The following is a 23,844-nucleotide window of genomic DNA, read 5'->3' on the forward strand; positions in this document are numbered from 1 at the left end:
CTCAGAACAGGAACAAGACAAGGATGCCTGCTATCACCACTCTTATTCAACATAGTACTGGAGGTTTTGGCCAGAGCAATTAGGCAAGAGAAAGGAATAAAAGGAATCCAAATAGGGAGTGAAGAAGTGAAACTCTTGCTGTTTGCAGATGACATGATCTTATATATAGAAAACCCTAAAGAATCCATCGGAAAACTACTAGAAATAATGAACAAATACAGTAAAGTTGCAGGGTACAAAATCAGTTTACAAAAATCAGTTGCACTTCTATACTCTAATAACAAACTAACAGAAAGAGACCTCAAGAATACAATTCTGTTTACAATCACCACAAAAAGAATAAAATATCTAGGAATAAATTTAACCAAGGAAGTGAAGGACTTATAGAATGAAAAGTATAAGATGTTCTTGAAAGAAATAGATGATGACATAAAGAGACAGAAAGAGAGTTCATGCACATGGATTGGAAGAATAAACATAGTTAAAAAGTTTGTACTACCCAAAGCAATCTACAGATTCAATGCAATCCCAATCAGAATCCCAATGACATTCTTCATGGAAATAGAACAAAGAATACTAAAATTGATATGGGGCAACCAAAGACCCCGAATTGCTAAAGCAATGCTGAGAAAAAAGAACAAAGCTGGAGGCATCACAATTCCTGACTTCGAAATGTACCAGAAAGCCATAGTGATCAAAACAGCATGCTACTGGTACAAAAACAGGCACACAGATCAATGGAACAGAACTAAAAGCCCAGAAATAAAACTGCACATCTAAGGACAGCTAATCTTCGACAAAGGTGCCAAGAATATACTATGGAGAAAAGATAGTCTCTTCAATAATTGGTGTTGGGAAATCTGGATAACCACTTGCAAAAGAATGAAAGTAGACCATTATCTCATGCAATACACAAAAATAAAGTCAAAATGGATCAAACACTTGAAGGTAAGTCCTGAAACCATAAAACTCCTGGAAGAAAATATAGGTAGTACACTCTTTGACATCGAACTTAAAAGGATCTTTTTGAATACCATGTTTTCTCAGACAAGGGGACCAAAAGAAAAAATAAACAAGTGGGACTTGATCAAACTAAAGAGCTTCTGCAAGGCAAAGGAAACTAGGATCAAAACCAAAAGACAACCCACCAAGAGGGAGAAAATACTTGCAAATCATATATTCAACAAGGGTTAATCTCTGTACTATATAAGGAACTCACACAACTGAACAACAAAAAAAACAAACAGCCCGATCAAAAAATGGACAGAGGATATGAACAGATGTTTTTCTAAAGAAGATAGACAGATGGCCAATAAACACATGAAAAGACGTTCAACGTCACTAATCATCAGGGAAATGCAAATCAAAACTACACTAAGATACCACCTAACACCCATTAAAATGGCTATAATCACTAAAACTAAAAATAGATGTTGGAAAGGGTGCAGAGAAAAGGGAACCCTCATACACTGCTGGTGGGAATGCAAACTGGCGCAGCCACTATGGAAAACAGGATTGAGATTCCTCAAAAAACTAAAAATAGAATTTACCTTATGACCTAGCTATCCCACTACTGGGTATCTACCCAAACAGTTTGAAATCAACAATCCAAAGTAACATATGTATCCCTATGTTCGTTGCAGCACTATTCACAATAGCCAAGACATGGAAACAATCCAAGTGCCCATTGACTGATGATTGGATAAAGAAGATATGGTATATGTATACAATGGAATACTACTCAGCCATAAAAAAAGACAAAATCATCCCATTTGCAACAACATGGATGGACCTGGAGGGAATATATTTAGTGAAATAAGCCAGACTGAGAAAGACAAACATCAGATGATTTCACTCATGTGTGGAATATGAACAAACACATGGACAAAGAAAACAAAGAATGTACCAGTGTACATTCCTACCAGGAATGTGTAAGTGATCCAATTTCTCCACATCATTGCCAGCATTTTCTGTTGCCACTTGTTTTTATTTTAGCTGTTCAGATAGCTGTGTAGTGATATATCATTGTGGTTTTAACTTGCGTTTCCCTAATGTATATTTCCTAATGTTGAATATCTTTCTTGTGCCTATTTGGTAACTTTATATACTTTCCCTTAAATATTTGTTTGTCATTTTCTAATTGTTTGTTATTGTTGAATTTTGAAAGTTTTGTAATATGTTCTACATAGTGATCCCTTGTTAGATGTGCAGTTTTAAATTTCTCCCAGTATGTAGCTTCATTTTATCATCTTAACAGAATCTTTTGTAGAGCAAAAGTTTTTAGTTTTGATGAAGTCTAATTTATAGATGTGTTTCATTTTATGGATTATCTTTTGATGTCAAATCTAAGAACTCTCTGCCTAGAGCTAGATCACTAAGATTCTCCTACTTTTTTTTCCTCAAAGTTTTATAGTTTTACATTTTACAGATAACTCTGTGAATCATTTCGAGTTATTTTTGTATAAGGTGTGAGGTTTAGGTCATAGATTTTTGCCTAACATACAATTGCTCTAGCACTCTTTGTTGAAAAGGCTCTCATGGCCTTTAAAATACCTCTATGTGTCAGTGACTTGTAGGTTTGTACCTCACATTTCTGTATTTCTTTTCTGCTCCCAATATCCAACTACCTTCTTGACACCTCTAGTTCAGTGCCTCTTACACAGGCAGCTCATACTCTACGGGACGAAAACTTGAACTCATCTTCTTTCCAGTCTCTCTTCCCCAATCTCCCCCATCTCAATTAATGAAGCTAGGAGTCGTTCTTTACATCACCTTTCCCACATTTCCCACATCCAGTACTGTAATTCTCTTCCCTCTTAAAGAGTTCTCAGATCCAGTTACTTGTTTCCGTTTCTCTTGGTACTGCCGTCAGTTCTCATGTGGACCACTTTAGAGGAATTCTGATGGACTCTTGCTGCTGTTTCCTCACTCATGTAAGCTTTTAGAGTGATCTTTTACAAGTTTGTATCGGATTATATCACTCCCCTGCTTAAACTCTTCCAGATTGATATTGTTAGCATATTCCAGAAGCCTTCTGTGATCTTTCCCTTGCCTTCCTTTCTAATCCTCTTTACTACACTCTGCCTCTCTAAGCTGGTGCTCCCCTGGTTGTCTTTCAGCCCCCAGTAGCCAGCAAACTTTTCCTTTCCTCATGCCTTCCTTATACATTTCCTCTGCCTGGAATGTTATTCCCACTTACACTTTAACTCCTGCAAGTCTCAGCTTGCGTGTCACTCTTAGAGATGCTGTTTGTGATGATCCCCCTCTTTATTCCTTCTCGTAGAACTTTGGGTCACCCTCTCCCACTTTACTGTTTATTTGTGTAACATCTATAATCCTTAATAGATTGTAAACATCATGAAGGTAGGGTCATGTCAGTTTTTTCCACTGCGTACTCAGTGCCTGGCATATATAATATATATGCAGTAAATATTTGTGAATGAATGAGTGAGATAGGGAAATATAGTAAGTTAGTAAGATGTAGGCAAGTTAGGGTAATTTATAATTCCCAATCCACTGGTATTTTTATAAGCTATTTTATTGAGCCACCGATACGTGGCCATCTTTCTTGCCTAGTCCAGGGTATAGTGCAGTAACTTGAGAGAATCATAAAGATTACTTTTGGTGAGTGAGCTATTTGTAGGCAACTGAAGATACTTTATTGGTTGATGTAATGTGAAGTATTTTGTGTACCCCAGTCATCCATAAAGAGAATACTTCTACTTCTAGATGACCACAGGTTGTTTCTGTCTGTATTACGGGGACATTATGGTTTTAAGTGCCAGCATTTTCTTTTATCCGTCTCTTAGGGCTCAGTTCTTAGAACCTATGGCCCTTTCCTTCCCTCAAGAAAGGGAACAATGGTGACTGTTTAATATGCGCTGATAAGCCTTCCTTTTTTTTTTATGTCATTATTGTCAAGGATTTGACTATAATATTAAAACTTTCTATTTCTCATCTCTCTTTTTTTGATCATTTAAGAATTATGTGTATTAACACTCTAGTCCTGATTAATGGTTTCTGTTGTCCCCTCATTAAAGCAATTAAGTGATCATCGTAGCTCGTGGGTGGGGAGGTTAGCTAGCAAACATTCTTGCAAGAACCTCCTAGTAAAACAAAAATTATAAATTCAATGCCTGAAGTGGCTGAGCTTAGGATAGTGTTTGCCATACAACGTAAGCAACTGAAGTTTTTTTAAGTTGACAATATTACTATGCCTGTGTATGTGGTGGATTATCCTTAGATGACCTTAGATGAATTTCTTTTTTTCTTATTTTCTAGTGCCCTTTCATTGTCTCAATATTTAGCAGAACTCTTTATTTGGAGGCAAAGAGCAATAAGGGTGTGGAACACATATTGATAAAATGAATATAATTCAATACAGAAGTAGAATCGATCATTTCTTTCAGATGTAAATGCTGCTGATAGTGTATGTTAAGGAAAAGTTTACTTTATCTCACTTCTTGTGTAGATGCTAGAACTGCTTCTGTCTTGTGTTTAGACATCCGACAGACATTTGAGTAGCTATTATGTGTTTGTAGAAAATATACTTTCTTTTGACCTGCAAGTACAACAACTTCCCTTCTTACCACGTGACAAGACTCTTTACCCCCAAAATAAAGAATGGGGTACTAACAGAAAAGGTAGTGATTGGATAATTGGTAACTCAGTGTTGTCTAGTACCTCCTTTTCCTAAAATAAGTCCTTGTCTGCCTTTAGCATTTCTAAGTGTAAGGACCAAGATTGGTGTTAATTCATTAACAGATTACTAGACTTTGAGTAGTTGTGGAGAAACCAAAATCCAAATTTAGAATTGGATTTTCTAATTCTGTTACATCAGCAAGTGCTAATTTAAAATTCACTATATACAAGATATACTTTGAGCCCCGTAGGAGATTCAGAGAATTGGAGATAGATTTCTGTGTTTGAGGAACATAGGAGAATATACGAAGAAGTTAAAAGTCTCGTGATTCTCCATCCAAATTTAATTTTTTGGAGTGTCTTTCTTTCCTTCGCTTTTACTTTGAAAGTTCCCAGAGTTTGGGACAAGCGAGTAAGAGAGATAGTTGCTTGAATTCTCCAGGATGGGGGAGTTATTGAATAATTTCTGTTATTGAGTGATTTCATTGTAACTATTATTGATAATGGTCTACAGAAGTTTTTAGATTCTTTACTTCTCTGTAATTTGGTTTAGTCAACACGAGGATGCATTTGGTTAGCCAGAATGCAAAATTTGTAGGCCTGAATGGTCTTGGCAAGTTTTACAGGGGGGAATTATGGCATTTGGAAGAGTAGGCAGCAGAAGGAATCTCAGGCAAGGGAACAGCATGGGCAAAGTCCCAGAGGACAAAAAAATTTGTGGTGGACTCAGTTTTCACATAGACCTACTCAGTTGTGTTAGTTTATGTATTTTCAAGATTACCACAGTTTTTTTTCTGTCATTATGTTCAATTGATTTTTGTTTTTAGGCATGATATTTAATGTATTTTGAAGTTTAAAATAACATTAAATGAGGAATGACATTATTTTGAGAAAATGTTAAAAGGCTGAAGAATCTTAATCTACGTAATGATTTCCTAACGGAGATCTGGGAAATCCCCAGAAGTTGTCTTTGGTTCATAGAAGAGTCCTCAGAACTAGAAAGAGAAATTGAGGAGTCCCAGAGAGGGACTCCATGGTTAGAACCATTTGATCCTCATAACAGAATGAATAAAAACAATATAAACCATAAATGCAGGTGTTCATTATTATAGATAGGGCAAAGTCATTGCCACTGTCAGAGGAAAAACTCTTGGCAGTATAACATGATAGTAGAGAAATTTTCAGATGAACAGAACACTTGAATGCCATTTGAGGAAGCATTGATTCTCCTGCCCCTATTCTCTAGAATATTTAGGGCTAAGTTCTTAGTTTCTGATATCTTAAGAGTCTTCAAGTATTCTCTTACTGAGAACCATTATTTAAAAAAATTTAAGATTGTGTTAGAGCGATGACATTAGAATTTTTTAATTACCCTTACTCCTGTAATCCTAACAACTGTTTTCATTTTTGCATGTTATCTTCTAATCTTGTACGTATACTTTCTTAGTAATAGTACTTTAAAAATTAAGAAGGAATACTGAGATCTAGAGAAATTTATGATTCCTTTTTTTCTTTTGAAGGTATGTGTTGGGTGGTGGAGCATTATGTATGGAACTTCTCACAAAACAGGTGACTGTTTTCTTATGATACTCTTATTTTTCAACCTCCATAGAGCCTTTCGATTATGTAAGTTAGATTCTGAGTGGAAAAGCTCTGTTATAATAGCACATACTTTAAAAAAATTTTGGTTTTTTTAAAAATAGCACCTACTTTTAATAATGAAAAAGCTAATATTTAAGGTAAACCAGTAAAATGAGATTGTACTTGGTGCTTAATCTATGCTAGGATAGGCAGTAAGAGTGATGTTTATTTAAGGTTGTAATTTGCTCATGTCTGGCACTTGGAACATAAGCTTGTTTTGTTTTTTTGCGAGGTTTTGGAAATGATCAAACTTTACTTTTACTTCTTAACTACAAACTTCATAACATTAATTTGCTATTGTTGAGTTGTTATATGCCATTTTGTTAAGCTTTCCTAAGTGGAAATCAGGAACACCATGTGTTTTAGAGAAGTGTTTTCTTCTTCCTGTAGGGCTGGAGCAGTGCCTACTCAATAGAATCGGTCATCATGCAGATCAATGCCACTTTAGTCAAAGGCAAAGCCAGAGTGCAGTTTGGAGCAAATAAGGTACTTTTATTAAGAATGTCACATAAACTATGAGATATATTTCCTGTTATCTTATGAGGCTTCTTCCTGTCTTTGTTATTTTTACTATAGATAAACGTATCTATAATTTAAAATTTATTATTGGTATGTATATAAGTAAAAAATTATATGTACTTTGAAATTTTCCAAAACTAAGATCATGTTATAATAGTTAGTTCCCAGTGAGCATTTATGTGCTACGCTCTAATCTATTTAATCTTTTTACTTGTATTAACTCTTTCAATCCTCTTAATAACCTAAAAGTGGGTACTATTATTGTCCTCGTTTTGTAGGTGAGGAAACTGAAGCACACAGAGCCTAAGTAGTGACTCGTCTGGGTCACAGGTGGCAGAGCAAGGACTGGAACCAGAGAGTCTGGATTAAGTCTTTGCTCTTAACCAATGAGTTCTGTTTTTTATTCACTTACTACACCAGAAACATCTTTCCATGTCTAATTGTATTTATCTATAAAAACTTAAGCAGACTGAGGATATACTCTGAAGTTAGTATGCTTTGGAACAATATTTTTGTGATGGAAATCATCCTGACCTAACATTTAAAAACATTGGGATGTTCCTAAAGTTCTGTGTGAATTTTGTGTTAAATGCCTATCCAAATAGTATTAAATCTAAATATGTTTTATAACCATATTGTACATCAAATCATGAGTCCACTAGAATCTTATCTGACAGAGGAAGCAAAAAGTTGAAAAGGCTGTTTAAAAAAGTCATTTATTTGGGACAATACTATAAAATAACTCATTTTTACTTTCAGCTCTTTTAACAGCTATTTCTTTACACTGGAACAAAATACCATTTTGTATAAAATCAAGAAGTTAATTATTGAACATTAGTGAATTGCTTAACTACATTTAACTAGCATTTCTTTAGTATGTATATTTTACGTGTTTTAAATGTGACAATCGAATGAGTATGTACTAGAAGATCAAAATTTAATTTTTGTAATGAGAAAATTTATGTTCATTGTACAGTTTCTAAAGTAGAAAAAAAATACAAAAAACTAAAAAGTCATCTGTGATTTGACTGTCTAGAAATACTATTAACATTTTGGTGTACTTCTAGTCTTTTAAATTTTCTTATTGGCATTTATTTATGTGTAGAACTTAATGTTAAATTTCATCGTTTAAAAAAAAATTAGCGTGTTTTTCTCTTTAAAAGAGAAAATACAGGGGCCGGCCTGGTGGTGTAGGGGTTGGCTTCATGCACTCTGTTTCAGCATCCCAGGGTTTGTCAGTTCATATCCCGGGTGTGGACCTGCCTACCGCTTGTTGAGCCGTGCTGTGGTGGTATCCCACATGCAGAGTGGAGGAGGATTGGCACAGATGTTGGTTCAGTGATGGTCTTCTTCAGGCAGGAAGAGGAGGATTGGCAACAGATGTTAGCTCAGGGCCAGTCTTCCTCACCAAAGCAAAAAAAAAGAAGAGGAAGAGAAAATATAAAAAGCTTAGAACAGTGACCTTTCTGAGTGACTGAAAGAACATTTTACCAATGACTCACTGTAAACTTACCTCCCTGGGCTTCTATATCTTTACCTGAAATACAATTGGTCTGGATATTTTAAGTCTCTTCTGGTTTTAAAATTGTATAATTACCAATACTCTATCTTTGTTCAGTGCCATAGTCCTCTTGGAATCAATCAGTGTCAATGTAATTGCTTTAAACCTCTACGTTTCCATGATTTCTAGTTTTCTTAGCAAGTAAATATAACCATTTTACATAGAATGCTAGGTCAGGCAGCTAAATATGTTTGCACATTAAAGTATGTCTTAGAAGGTGAATTTTTTGAGCGAATTACTATGATGAAACCTTACTCTTCATTTTTTTCCTTCTTTTTAAGAAATATTTGTTAGTTAAGAATGTGGAAACTTTGCATGATATGAGTTTTACCTTCCAGGCTTCTAAACTCGGCAGGAAATAATCTGAATTTTAACTTTAAAAATACTGCTATCAAAAAAGTAAGGTGCTAAATTGTGTTAAAGACATGCTACCATTTGTGAGAGAGAGAGAGAGAGAGAAGGATATATTATGATATAGATGTGCTTTCATAATCAGAATGTCTCTGAAAGGATATTCAAGAAAGTGCTAACAAAATTGTTAAGGGGGTATTGAAATATTGATGGAGTGGATTAGGGATGGGAGGAGACTTTACTGTAAATAATTTGTGCTTTCTGAATTTCTTTTTGCCCATATAACTGTTACTTCAAAAATATTTTAAATATCCACTGTTGGTTCAAAATAAATAAACCAGTTTGTCTTCTGAAAATATTACTAAAACGATATAAATATACCTACGTATTGGAAAAGGGAAAGAGTTACCCTTTAGCACACATGAAATTTGGTGATGAGGTCAGACTGATAGGGCTGAGGATCTACAACTCTATGCAGGCAAGAGTCATCATACAGTCTTGCCATTAGCTTCTCTAGGCTCAGCCAGCAGGAGCTGAGAGCCAGCCGTAGGGCAGAAGGATGTCGGCCAGGCTGCTTTTCCATTCAGTTAATGTGGAAAACAGGCTGTGACATTAACTCTAGGCCATGGTAGTGAGAAAGCCTTCTAAAGTAGAGGTCTGCTATTAGGACTTTTAGGCAGTAATCTGGGGTTTAGATAGGCAAGATAGTGCCCCTTTAGATGCTTCCATTCACTATATGGTAGGAATGGTAGTTGAATTAAATAGTGAAATACTAGAGCACACAGCCCTTAGGGCAGCTCCTAACCTATTTCTATAATCAGGAAAGACACCTCCCTTCCACACTGCCCACAGACCTCCAGTTATTTACCTACAAAATCCCCTGGTTGAGTGATCACATTCAGATGAGAGATCTGGTTTTTGTTTATTTTTCCAGGGAGTGGGGGAGTTGCTACCTATACTAAGCAGTCCAGTCTTCTATTTATAAATGAGCAAGGTTGGGGAGCCAAATCTCAGAACCTTGCATAATCCTGAGATTCTCCAAGGGGACTAAAGTGGTCTCATTTTGGTTGTATCCACAGTTCTCATCAGAAGCAGGCTCAGGTACTCTTTAGAGGAGAACATTTCTGATTAAAGCTTGCATGATTCCCAAAGATTAAGATCAAGCAAATGTGAGTTCACAATGAAAGATCACAAGCACATAAGTAGGCAACCCAGCATACATGAGAAATGGCAGAGACAATGGATAAGAGATATTTATGCCCAAAGACCTTCAGATCTTGGAATTATGAGATACAGAATAGAGGTTTAAGATATTAGAATTGTGAGAAAATGAATAGTTCTATGTAAAATCTAATGTAAAGAAAAACATCGTAAACTTGAGCAAATAATAAGATCATAAGGAAGGATGAGACAGGTCTGAAAAAGAAGGAAATAGAATTTATAGAAATGAAAAACATAATTGTTGAAATGAGAAACTCAATAGATGGATTAGACATCAGAAGAGAGAATTAGTTGATTAGAAGAAATAACTCAGAATGTTGCACAGAGAGACATGGGGATAGACAATAAGGCAGAAGTTAAGAGAGGTAGAGATCAGAATATGTCTTATTGGAATCCTAGGCGGAGATAATAAGATTATAATTAAAAAGTGAGAGAAATAGAAACCAGAAAGTAAGGTGGTAGAAGCAAGTTCAGATAAATCTGTCACAACAAATGTAAATGGACTAAAGTTACCCGTTAGACAGATTGAATTAATAAAACAAAATCCAGGAGTTTTTACGAAGTATATTTAAAATGTGAGGATACAAAAAGATTGAAAATTTTTTTTAAAGGAGGGAGGATGATAAAGGTATGCCAGTATACACTCATGCACACGAAAGATGATGTAGTTGTAGTATCAGACAAAGTACGATTTTGGAACAGAAAGCAGTAGTGACTACTTAATGATAAAAGTCTCTGTTAACTAGGAGGATATAATAATTTTGTACTTTATGTACCTATTTAAAAAGCCTCAAAATACAGACAAAAAAAGCCTGATAAAACCACAAGGAGAAATTGACAAATGCACCATCGTAGTGGGAGATTTCTATGTACCGTTCTCCTGGTAAGTTAAACAGACATGTCAAAAATGTAAGTGATTTGAATAACCAGTTAACAAGCTTAGTCTAGTGGACAAATATAAAACTCTGTATCCCAAGCATATATGGAATATGGGAAAAAATTTCATCATAAATTAATACATAAGGCAAGTAAGAATATTTAAAAACAACTGTTACCATACAAATCATATAATTTAAATATGCAGTTAAGGTTAGAAGACAATAATGAAAAGATGAATAAAAATCTACATGAATTTGGAAATGAAATACTTCTAAATCATGGTTAAAAGAATCATGAAAATTTTAAAATACTTAGAACTGAACTATAATGAAAATACTAAAATCCTACCCCTCCCCAACATCCATGAAACTAATCCTGTTCAATGAGGAAAATTTCAAATTTGGAAAGTAGAAAAAGGACAGATGTTGTTCTCTGATCCCAATTAAATAAAACTGTGTTAATATGAAAATCTGAACAGATGTTCCTTTTGTGAAATTTTAAAACTCAAACAGCCCTTAATGGGGCTTTGAAATTAAACTGCAGAATATCTAGGGAATGGCAATAATGAAATCACTATGTATGAGAAACCAGTGGAGAGCTAAGAGGAATATCCATTGCCTTAAAATCCTTATGCCATTAAAAAAAAGAATGAAAATCAAGCCTCTAACTCAGTGTTAGAAAGGACAAACTGAAAGAAAGTAGAAGGAAGGGGATTAATAAAGACATAAAGCAGAAAGCAGCAGTGAGTTAGGAAACAGAAAAGGCTAGCTCCCCATTACAGTAAAGCCTCTGCAGTAACATTCCACTTAAACTGGAATTTGAATATCATGCTATTGACAACTGAGGTTGGGGAAGGTTAATGTTCTTATTTTCTCCTTGTGTCTTGGGTAGGTGGGTAGTAGGGTTAGGAAGTGACTGCTTCTTTTTTGTTTTTTTTTATTTAGCTGATTTAAAAAAAAAATTTGAGTTCACAATAGTTTACTTCATTGTGAGATTTCAGTTGTACGTTATTTCTTGTCTGTCACCACATAAGTGCTCCCCTTCACCCCCTGTACCCACCCCCGACCCCCCCTTCTCCTGGTAACCACTGAACTGTTTTCTTTGTCCATGTGCTTGTTAATATTCCACATATGAGTGAAATCATTTGTCTTTCTCAGTCTGGCTTATTTCACTTAGCATAATTCCCTCCAGGTCCTTCCATGTTATTGCAAATGGGATGATTTTTGTCTTTTTTTCTGGCTGAGTAGTATTCCATTGTATATATATACACCACATCTTCTTTATCCAATCATCAGTCACTGGGCACTTGGATAGTTTCCATGTCTTGGCTATTGTGAATAGTGCTGCAATGAACATAGGGGTACATATGTTACTTTGGATTGTTGATTTCAGATTGTTTGGGTAGATACCCAGTAGTGGGAGAGCTGGGTCATATGGTATTTCTGTTGTCAGTTTTCTGAGGAATCTATGCTGTTTTCCATAGTGGCTGCGCCACTTTGCATTCCCACCAGCAGTGTATGAGGGTTCCCTTCTCTCCACACCCTCTCCAACATTTGTTATTTTTTAGTTTTAGTGATTATAGCCATTTTAACAGGTGTTAGGTGGTATCTTAGTGTAGTTTTGATTTGCATTTCCCTGATGATTAGTGATGTTGAACGTCTTTTCATGTGTTTATTGGCCATCTGTCTATCTTCTTTGGAAAAATGTCTGTTTGTAACCTCTGTCCATTTTTTGATCGGGCTGTTTGTTTTTTTGTTGTTCAGTTGTGTGAGTTCCTTATATATTGTGAAGATTAGCCCCTTATTGGATATATGATTTGCAAAAATTTTCTCCCTCTTGGTGGGTTGTCTTTTGGTTTTGATCCTAGTTTCTTTTGCCTTGCAGGCAGTGACTGCTTCTTGATCTGGGAATTTCAATGCATGTGTGTTTTGTTATGTACAGTCTGTTTCTCTTTTATTTTTGTCTTTTTTGTGAAAATACGGACTTGACTAAAAAGCATTATTTTTCATTAACTTGGAGATAACACTACTGCGCGTTTTATGTTTTAGGTTTTTTTTAAAGATTGGCACCTGAGCTAACATCTGTTGCCCATCTTCTTCTTTTTTTTACCTTCTTCTTCCCAAAGCCCCCTAGTGCATGGTGTATATTCTACTTGTCGGTACTTCTGGTTCTGCTATATGGGACGCAGCCTCAGCATGGCTTGATGAGTGGTGCCATGTCCATGCCCAGGATCTGAACTGTGGCGAAACCCTGGGCTGCCGAAGTGGAGTGCACGAACTTAACCACTTGGCCATGGGGCTGACCCCTGTTTAGTTTTTTAGATGCATTATGGGAGGCTATTAAAGAGCTCTTAGAAGTTGGAAAAGAGTACACTGTAGAAAAATGGGAAAAAAGATATAAAATGTCTATTTACAGATACAGAAATAAATGGCTTATGAACATATGGAGACATGTTCAGCCTCAGTCAGTAATAGAAATGCAAATCAAAACTACACTGAGAGTCTATCTTCTACCTATTATGTTGTCAAAAATAACTAAGGTTTGAAGAAGTACTGTGTTGGTGAGGCTGTGTGGAGTCACTCTCATACATGGCTGGTGGGCAAGCATATTTATACAGTCTTGTAGAGGGCAATTTAGGAACATCTCAAAATTACAATGGTACCTATGTTTTTTGACTCAGCAAGTCCACTCTGGGACTTTTTACTGGTATTTTGCATATTTAGGTACACGGTTGCTCACTGCAGCATTGTAATGGAAAATAACCTAATATGAAAGCAACCTAAATATTCACCAATGATGCATACAATGGAATATTTCACTGTTTAAAAAAAGGGAAAGGTAACGCTTTCTGTGTACTCATATGGAATAAGGTCCATGATATGTTAAGTGAGAAAAGGGGCAGAATGGTGTCTGTAGCGTGCTACCTATCATTTGTTGAGGGGAAAGCAGGGGATGATGGCTAATAACAATAGGCTGTACCTGAATTTTCTTGTATAATCTGAAGGCTATACAAGAAACTAATAACACTAGTTAACTTGGATGGAGGAAGGAGGGAGGATGGATGAGGGAAAACTGGGTGGCTGGAGGACAGGTAGTAAGGAGAATTTTCACTTAGAATGTTTTAATACATTTTTTATTCTTATGTTGTGTGAATTAATTGAATTCTATGACATAATATAATAGGTATATACCACTATGGAGAATGCTTATGATATAATAATTGGAAGTTAAGATGTAGGTCAGTTGTACTGATGGGGACAAAATTAATCCTAAATTTGGCCCCTTAAAAGATGTTCTAATAAAAAAGGTTACCAAAAGAGGACTCCTTTAGTAACGGCTTCCTGCCACTTATGAGCTTTCTTTAGATTTTTAACTCAAAATGTCATTCATATGTATAGTCCTTAATGCTTAATGTTTTCTTATATGAAGGTAATATTTTCTAGGTTTTGTTTGGTTGTTTTTTGAGTAGAAGTTATGAGAATGAGAGTTTGAGTTCTAATTATGTCTAAATAGTATCTTTAACTTGATTCATCAGTGTGGAGAGGGAGACTAGCACTGTATAAAGCTTTGTATTTGTCCAGTGGTAGGCCTTGTAAAAGTGAACTGTGAAGCTTGTAGATTTTTGAGAGAGTACAGTTTTGGTTGTGTTATCCTTCTGAAATGGTAGAGAATGATGAAATTGAGAAATGAGGATATTAAGTTAAAATTCTTTTAGAAATGGAAATATAATTTGGTTTCATGTGTTCTTTTAAGCACAGTGGTGATGCATCCATAAATTATTTGTAATGATTTTCATCTATTCACAGTTTTGATTTAAAATGTATAATTCTCTTTCAGAATCAGTATAATCTAGCAAGAGCCCAACAATCCTATAATTCCATTGTACAGATACATGAAAAAAATGGTACGTTTAATTCCATAAGTATTTATTGCCATTTATGAAGTTTTACATAATGTACTGTTGACGTTTCTCCTGTTTTATTTTTCTGTTTTTGCTTCAATTTCTTATAAAGTAGTTACCACAGTGAAAACATTTAACTTGAGGATACATAAATTGTGCTTCATTCAGAATCTTTATATCCTAAATACTTGGCTTAAGCACCTCTGAGTCAGAGTCAAGATTTTTGAGTAGATTAATGAATGAATCAATTTACTCACTTGAAACATATTGTATTAGGATAGGAACTGAGTTAAAGGCAACTTTACAGTGGAGTACTTATTAATACTGAGTTAATACAATCGGCATCATGAATCAGCTGCGTCTGAAACATCCTCAAACTACTTAATGCTTTTTGACAGTTGTACACATTTATCTATTCAAGTGAAAAAGTTCTAATTTCAGTATAGACTTAAGAGTATTTGAGTTGTAAATTAAAAATAATTCTTAAAATATGTTTCATAACTTTTATTGGCCTTTAAATTTTTTTTATATCGACAGTGCACATTTTGAGTTTTTGTCTCTAACAGTGAGGTAATAAAACAAGTAGACTTGGAATTAGAAAACCAATTTTCAGGTGCCATTTGTGTCACTTATTAGCTCTGTGGTCCAGATCAAGTCCCATTACCTCTCAGCCTTAGTTTCCTCATCTCTAAAATTGGCATGATGTCTGTCTTGCCAAACTTGTGAGAAAAACAAGAGTAGTGTGTATGCATAGCACTTTGTAACTAAGTGTTGACAGTAAGAAAGATACTCACTGTAGCCGAAGTAGTGAAACTGATGCTTTCTTTGCAGAGGAAATAAATTAATAACAGGAAGTAGTTTTCCTTAAGGAGAGTATTTACCAATAAAGTATTCTTTACTTTGCTAGAAATGTAGTAGCTTGTGACTTAAGACTTGTATTTTATCCTCACTTTTATTTTAATGAGAAAGCAAACTTGTCACTTTTTCAGTGACTGTTGATTTCTGAAAGAATAGTATTCAAAACAGTTTTCAAGCTTCTGAAGAGGGAAATGATAAAACTTGTAAAAATGTTTATGGAAAGTACTGTTTTTGAGAAAGTGTGTGTGTGTGTAAGCTTAGCTATGGTGAAAGAGCAATAGATTCAGAATCAGGAGATGGATTCTAGTTTGGCTTCTGTGGCTAAAATCTGATCTTAGGCATAATCACTTAGTGCACCTGCTGAGATGGCTTCCTTACTGGTGAAATGACATCATTGCACTGAGGAAAGTCCAAGTTCCTCTTAATCTAAAATGTCAGGATTTTGTTTGAGAGAGAGTTATTTTTAGTGAAGTTTACTTTCAAATACAGAATTGAAATGCAATATAAAAGCTAGCTTATAGGCTGATATTCCACACTGTCATCTTTAGCTGGAAATGCTGGAGATCTTAGGTCGAAACTCAAGTACAATTTATTCATAGAAAATAACTTTATATTGTGAATATATCAAAATGCTGTGTTAGCAACCCCCAAGTGGAGGTTTAATTTTTACAGCCGGTTTAAACATGAAAATTATGAGTAGAGGAAGTAGGTCACGTTAATAAAATGCCATTTCTCCTTGGTTTAAGAATTAAAGTATTTTAACTTTTTTCCTATTCTATTTCAGGCTGGTACACCCCTCCAAAGGAAGATGGCTAAATGTGTTGACTGTGTATGTTTGGACCAATGTTGCTTTAAAGAAAATCGTTCCAACATGCAGACCCAAGCTTTGAGTGCCCCTGTAACAGCAGCACTGAAGACGTTAGCTAATAGTTATTTTAGTGGATAATCTGTCAACTGACATCCCATATAAGTTACAGCCTTTTCATTTTGCTCATTTGAGGTATCTTGGACTGAGCAATGGGGCCTTTATTGTATTCTTCCTGATAAATACACATACTGGTCACTTCTTATCTCTTTTTCTTGAAAAGTGAGATCTGTTAAGCAGGCAAGTCAGCATCGGTTTACTGAAGTTGCGACTTAGGGTAACTTTCCCATATTGAGCTCATATGTTACGAGGACTTGCAATATATTGTTCCATTTAGAGCCAATAAAAGTTTGATGTTTAATATTGGTTTAGAAAATTTAAGATGTTCTAAATCACAGTAGCGTTTTCAGGTTAAAACCATTTTATGATATTGCCAAAATAATGACAGGAAACCTACTCATTAAGTTGTTAAACTTTTTTTATGGCTATGTGAAGATATGAACTGTTTCCTGAAGATATACTCTTAACTGAGTTGTATTGTACTTTTTAGGCAAAGCAAAGCAAGGCTATGCCAATTAAGGCTTGTAAGTAGTAATTTCCACTGGGGCATCCGAGTCTTGCTGGGTTGACTCGGCTTCTTGTTGGTTCAATATTTCTTAAGAAGAGCTGCAGTATAGAGCTTAAAGTTATTTAAAATATTAAGTCATTTTACGTTCCCATTTTATTAACGGGATGTTGCAATCATTTGTAAACTAATAAACTTATAAAGTGATTGGCACGAAGACTCCTTGAGCAAAAGCTGCGCAGTTAAGTACAAAAAGATGTCTAATTTTGAGACTTAAAATTTTTGCTATAGTCATAAGAATGGCTTTTACTTCGAAAGACTAATAGGAACTCTGCATATGTTAATTCTTTTATAAAACGTGACTCAAATCAATGTACTCTCCATTTTATTGCCTTACCTGAATCAGTCCTGTTGGTAATAGATTTTTTTATATACCCAAATTTGATTTAAAAGGAAATTCTAGTTATTAAGCACTTTTAAAAAGCAATCCAGAAGCACATTTTTCTGCACAAACCAGTTACAAAGTTCAAAAGCATTTCTTAGGCATTTGCTTTAAGATTCAGTTTTTAACTTTGTAAACCGTATCCGAGAGACATGGCACTTCTGCATTATTCTGTGTGTTTAATTTCTTTTTATTCTATTTTGGTTAAAAAGAGAGTAGACAAAGATTTTCTGGCATTCTTGTTCACTTGGTTACATTTGTATAAAGTTTTGATTGCCAGTTGCTCACATCACAAGTGACAAGGCAGAATTCTTTAAAGCATTAAAGTTCCTTAAACCTAAGGCTAAATCTTGAATACATTATTGAATTCTTTAATATCCTGATGGCTAGCAGATTGACAGCTGCACATTTGGCATGCTTTGTTTTTTTTATTTTTTCATTGCAGATTTATTTGGCAATGTACAATAAATTTTGTAAACTTGCATCAAGTTTATGAATAAAGAACCATTTAAAAAGTAATTTCGTCACCTTTCCCTCATAAGAGATAACTTTGCTTCAGGTGTCTGTAGGCTCTACTGAGTTTCTGGAATAGGATTTCCTATGGTGGAATGGGGTGAGGAGAGGGAGAGAAGCAGATTGATTTAACAAGAAAAAGCTACAGAACCCAGAAATGGTGTGTGCAGACTTAGTACACTCAGATTTTCCTTAACCTTTTCCCTCTCCCACATTCATTCTTTAATGTAAATTCAAGTGCTACTTTCTTCATGGCTGTCCCTAGTTCCCCTAGTTATGATAATCTGCTCCCTCTTTAGTGGACCCATGGCTTCCTTATACACGGTTGTCAGGATTTCTCACATAAGTGGATACACCTGTCCACAGGTAGGGAGACTCCAGGCATGGTACATCTGTGCTCTGCTCTGTTTCTTTGAGATTTTTTCGTGTTGGTTTCATCTTTGGATTGAATGTTATGTCTGGATGTGCAGCCACTTTAATCTGTCTAGAGGTGGATAATGGGCCTGTCTTCTAGTGTCTCCCTAGGAGGTGAGGAAATCTTTAGAAGTCCCCCCTCCCCAGCCTACTTTTCCTTGGTTAGAACTGGGGCCTGTGTCTACCCCTGAACTAATGGCTGAAAAGAATGAAGCCATCATGATTTGTTCGGGCAAGTGGTCTTCAACGTATGATTTGGGGAATCCTCGAGACTCCTAAGACCTTTTTAGGAGGTTTTGAAGGTCAAAACTACTTTCCTAACACTAAAACATTGTTTGCTATTTTGACTCTCATTCTCCCACAAGTGTACAGTGGAGTTTTCCGGAGGCTACGTGATGTGATATTGCAACAGATTGAATTCAGAAGCAGATCCAGCTGTCTTCTATTAAGCCAGAAATCAGAGGTTTGCAAAATGTAAAGATGCCGCATTATTCACTTTTGGTGGTGGGGGAGATTTGGCAAACTTGTATGATAAAAATATTCTTCCGTTAATATGTAATGGATTTATTATTTTAAGTGAATTAATATTAAAGTGTTTTAATTTTTAATAAGGTTAATGTTAATATTAACCCACATAACCCACATAAACAAGCTCTTTAGAGTTGTCAATGTTTAAGAGTGTGTAGGAGCCCTCAGGCCAATATGTTTGAGACCGTCTAGTTTGGACTAATCAAGTTGACCTTCAGGAGCTAGGGATCAAATCAGCAAGGAAGCAGCGAGAGGAATGGGTGTTAGTTGGGGATACGGCAGTGTCTGCCGCCAGTCCTCCAGTTTTTGCTGAGGAAGGCTGGTCCTGAGCTAACATTGTGCCCATCTTCCTCCACTTTATATGTGGGACGCCTGCCACAGCACGGCTTGCCAAAGCGGTGCCATGTCCGCACCAGAGATCGGGACCAGTGAACCCCGCCTAAGCGATTCTGCGCGCTTAACCGCTGCACCACTGGGCCGGCCCTGCTGTACTTTTTATCTGTGGTTCTCAGCCTGAGCTTGCATCAGAATCACGAGAAAGCTTAAATCACAGGAAAGTTACACCTCAGACTGCTGGGCCCCACCCCTAGTATCTGATTCAGTAGGCCTGGGGTGAGGACCAAAAATGTGTCAAAACTTAATAGTTCCCAGCTGACTCTAATGCCACCTGTGAGGAACTAGAGCAGTTTGGGACGTGCTTTCACAGTAATGGTAGGTGCTCTTTATGCTGTTTTACACATTCAGAACGTGAGGGTTACAACGAGTTAACCACGTTCACAAGGTGTTGACTTACTGTGATTTTCACACAGTTTTTTTAAAGCAGGTACTGGCCGTTCAAAAATTGGGTTCATGCTGTTAAGCACTGGGACTGTAAAGACCACTATTACCTAAGCTCTGCCTTCAATAAATCATGAGTTAGAGAAAGATGTGTGCCGACAAAGAGAATACAGCGCGGCAAGCGCGGTGAGGCAGTGAAGGAGGACTGCGGGAGTCATAAACGTTCAGGGAGGAGTGCAAGACGCTTGGCCACGGGCTCCGAGCACCAGCAGGCGCTTCCAGACCAGCGCCGGAAACCTGGTGGCCTGGGGTCACGTGGGCGCCTCCGCAGCAGCCCCGCCTCCCTGGCCGGCCGGAAGTGGCGCGCGCGCCTGCTCAGTGCGCGCGGGCTGGGCGGTCTCGTGCCGGCCTAACCTGTTCCCGCGGAGCTGCGGTACTGCCTTGCCCGGACCGGTTGGTGAGGCATGGAGCCGGTGGGGGGCGGCCGTGACCACCGTGGCTCCTCCTCCGCAGACCCACGAAGCACCTTCGTGTTGAGTAACCTAGCGGAGGTGGTGGAACGTGTTCTCACTTTCCTGCCCGCCAAGGCGCTGCTGCGGGTGGCCGGGTGAGGAGAGAGGAGGCGGGAAGCTTCCTTACCTCGGGACCTGCCGGGCTTGCCTGGGCGGGCCGGGTGGGCAGACGCCATCGGGACCCGCGGCGGCCCCGGCTCTGTACCGCTGCCCTGAGCTGACGCCCCCATCTGCCAGGTCCGCCTCCCGGAGCGCTCCGGGGGACTCCTCCTGGAGAGGCAGCTTCCCTCGAGGGTTTTCCCCGCCCCCGGCTCGCGCTCCGAACCAGCGCGCCGCCACCTCCCCCTCCGGGGACTAGATCCCGCAGGAGTCTCCCGCCGCTGCGCAGACGGGGTGGGGGTGGGGAGCCGCGGCAGAGCGAAGGGAACGTGCGCTCACGAGCCTTTGTGCGGTTTCCTCCTCAGCGTGTGCCGCTTGTGGGGGGAGTGTGCGCGCAGAGTGTTGCGGACCCATCGGCGTGTGACCTGGATATCTGCGGGCTCCGCGGCGGCTGGCCGCCTGGAGCAGCATTGCTTGGTCCGTGCGGCGGCAGAGGAGCTTGAGGCAAGTAAGAAGGGGCGTCGTGCACGGGCCGTTGCAGGCTTGGTCGATCTTTGAGCGCTAAACGTGTGTGTGTGTGTTTTTTTTAATCCCAGTTTTGTATATGGCCTAATTCTTTGTAATATAGGGAACATTTTCTCATGACATGAAAAGATTTTGTAAACATCAGTTTTAATGACTATATATTATAAGGATGTGCCATAGTTTATTTGACCATTTTTCAGATATTGGGAGCTTTGTGTATCCAGATTTTCACTATTGTAATAGCACTGTGCAGAAGCTTCCCTTTACCTGCTTTCCTTGAAGCAAGTATCGTTATCACAGTTTTGCAGGGAAGGTGACTGGGTTTCTCTTGCTTCGTGTAACAGGAAAAAGCCAAGAAGCAATAGTTAAACCCAGTATTTCATCCTCCTTTCCTGTACTCTTTGGCATTGTATCTCTGGGCCCCAATTTCAAAAGATGGGCAGTACCTGGGGAGGTAAAGACTTGAACTGTGGAGTCAGAGGGGCAGCCTCGTGAGCACAGGTGACAGTGAGGCTGTGGTATCTCACTTGAGAGTGGGACGTAGCCATTTGAGAGTAAACTGCCAGCCTGATGCTCTTTGACTTCCTTATACTTTAGCACGCGTTATATACAAGCAAGAACATCCTACAGAACCATGATACAACCTTCAAAGTCAGGAAATTATCGATACGTTTCTGCCATCTAATCCTCAGGTTTTCACAATTGTCCCACTAATGTCCTTCATAGCTAAAGAATTCAGTTTAGCATCTTATGTTGCTTTTGTCATGTTTCCTTTGTCTTTGGTCTGGAACAGTTTCTCAAGCTTTTCTTGAGTTTCACAACTTGGACATGTATGTAAATTACAGGCCAGTTATTTTGTAGAACGTCTGATGTTTCTTAAATTCTGATTATGTGTCTTTGGCAGGAATATCACGGTCTTCTTGTTGCATGCTATCAGGTGGCATCTGATTTCCATTTGTCCCATTACTGGTGATAGTACCTTTGATTATTTGATTAAGGTAGTGTCTGTCAGGTGTTGCTACTATAAAATTACCCTTTGCAACTGTAATTATTAAGTATTTTGGGGGGAGATACTTGGAAACTGTGTAAATATTCTGTTTCAGGTTATTTATATCTGTAGAGACTTTCAGTCTATTTTATTCCCTGGGATATAATTTCTTACTATCAGTATTTATTTGGGGCCCACATTGTCCCGAATTTGGCTAGTGGGGAGCTCCTTCAGCTGTCTTCAGTGTCTTTTTTATATATATTTATGGGAATTCATGAGTTCATACAGGTATATCCAATTCCAGTCTGACACAGGATTCTTTCCAGTTTTCTCTCAGCTCATATTTGTCCCTCCCTTTTGGACGATGAGAAACCTGGCTCTCATCATTCTTCATATATTTAGATGTTAGGGGAATGCCGCGTTAAGTGACCAGTCTTCTGTTTCCCCCTGGTCGTGTGGATTTTCTCCTTACCCTATTGGGGCTCTGAGACTCAGATCCAAAGTGGCCAGTATCCAGAGGCGGGCTTTCAGGAAAGTTTCTTATTTCCACCTTGGCCCAAATCCTGCCCAGTCTGGAAATTGTGGGGGAAATTCAAAATGTGGGCAAAGCCTTTTTCATAAGGATGTTTTTGCAGCATTATTTATGATAAGGGAAATTGAAAACAATTTAATGTTTAAGAAATGAAGTCATTCAATGATAAACTGCAAGGTGCATTAATGACAGGAGAAAATGTTAATGTTACAAGTGAAAACAGATCATGAAATTATGTTTGGTATAATATGTATTATTTAAAACAAGAAAGGAAGAGTAAAAAAGAAGAAAACCAAAGTGTTAGCAAAACTTTCCTTCGTGAGTAGAGTTGTGTGGTGTTTTTTTTTGTTTTGTTTTTAAAAACTTTTTTTCTTCACATTTTTACAACAGCAGTTATTATTTTTGTATAGCTTTAAAAGTTAATACTTTGTAACAGCTGTTATAGTCAGATAGACATAGGTATGAACCCAATTTTGGCGCATACCAGCTGTGTGACTTTGAAAAAGTTACCTAACCTCTCTGAGCCTCAGGTTCTGTCTCCATAAAATGAAAATAATAATCCCCCTTAAAACGTTATAGAATTGTTGTAAGGGTTAAATAATGAAAATGTATTGCATATAACTCATTACCTATAGTAACAGAAATATAATGTTTTAAATAATTGAAATTGTTATTTTCTATTATTAATGTCATTATTAAAATTCATATAGTAATACCCTTAAAGAAGTTTATACATTGTACTAAACTCTTAGTGTGGTCAGAAAAAACATGGAATCTTTGTCCAAATCATACTGTTTTCTTTATGTTTGCCAAATTATCTAGTGGTCGTGATACTTCTGTAGCCATAAAGGAAGTTGATTTAACTTTTTTCTTTTCTCTCTCTCTCTCTCTCTCTCTTTTTTTTTTTGATGAGGAAGGTTTGCCTGGAGATAACATCCATTGCCAATATTCCTCTTTTTCTTTTTTTCTGGCTTGGGGGAGCTCAGCCCTGAGCTAACATCTGTGCCAATCTTCCTCTACTTTGTATCTGGGAGGCCTCCACAGCGTGGCTGGTTAGTGGAGTAGATCCTTGCCTGGGATCTGAACCTATGAACCTGGGCCACTGAAGCAGAGTGGGCAGAACTTTAACCATTCAGCCATGGAGCCAGCCTCTGATTTAACTTTTTTATTAGAAATATTTTGAAGTCCACTAAAATTTTTGTAAAGCATCTTGCCATTTGGAACTTCTTTGAATAATGGAATGGTGTTCTAGTTGTCTTACATTGACCTTTGAGAACATGTCATCTTAATGATTGTAATTGTTATTGCTTCTAGTGAGAATTAGGAAGGAAAATTCAGCAGTTTCTTTTCAGTGGTTACTCGAAAAGAGAGAGTCATAAAACATCAGGACTAGACTTCCAGTCTCTCTACTCACTATGCCAAGGGCCAGAAAGGGGAGTGAGTCCAGAGTTAGGCAGGTGGGTCGGGTGGCTCAATGTAGCAGCATAGGGAGGGGTGGCCCATGGCAGACCA

At 37.5% G+C, this 23,844-nt stretch overlaps 2 protein-coding genes across 14 annotated transcripts in view; both read left to right on the forward strand.

Moving 5' to 3' along the window:
* Positions 1 to 17,963, forward strand: part of UBE2Q2 (ubiquitin conjugating enzyme E2 Q2) — a 62,036-nt gene extending 44,073 nt beyond the window's left edge. For 2 of the 3 annotated variants that reach the window (XM_070574116.1, XM_070574127.1), the window contains 4 exons: positions 6,162 to 6,210; positions 6,673 to 6,768; positions 14,651 to 14,717; positions 16,357 to 17,963. In XM_070574116.1, the coding sequence (XP_070430217.1) occupies positions 6,162 to 6,210; positions 6,673 to 6,768; positions 14,651 to 14,717; positions 16,357 to 16,388 (244 nt within the window). In that variant the 3' untranslated portion in view covers positions 16,389 to 17,963. Of the gene's footprint in view, positions 1 to 1,643; positions 1,932 to 6,161; positions 6,211 to 6,672; positions 6,769 to 14,650; positions 14,718 to 16,356 lie in introns of all 3 variants that reach the window. The other variant, XR_011526607.1, reaches the window with a different exon arrangement.
* A 513-nt stretch (positions 17,964 to 18,476) lies between these two features.
* Positions 18,477 to 23,844, forward strand: part of FBXO22 (F-box protein 22) — an 86,725-nt gene continuing 81,357 nt past the window's right edge. For 6 of the 11 annotated variants that reach the window (XR_011526587.1, XR_011526589.1, XR_011526588.1 and 3 more), the window contains exons 1-2: positions 18,477 to 18,845; positions 20,653 to 20,791. Coding sequence is in view for 5 of the 11 variants with exons in the window: in XM_070574088.1 (XP_070430189.1) it covers positions 18,622 to 18,845; positions 20,653 to 20,791 (363 nt within the window). In the remaining 6 variants the exon portion in view is untranslated. Of the gene's footprint in view, positions 18,846 to 19,864; positions 20,284 to 20,652; positions 20,792 to 23,844 lie in introns of those variants that run through there. The other 5 variants (XR_011526606.1, XM_070574102.1, XM_070574092.1 and 2 more) reach the window with 3 other exon arrangements.

This window comes from Equus przewalskii, chromosome 1 (genome assembly GCF_037783145.1).
Source record: "Equus przewalskii isolate Varuska chromosome 1, EquPr2, whole genome shotgun sequence".
NCBI classification, from domain to species: Eukaryota; Metazoa; Chordata; class Mammalia; order Perissodactyla; family Equidae; genus Equus; species Equus przewalskii.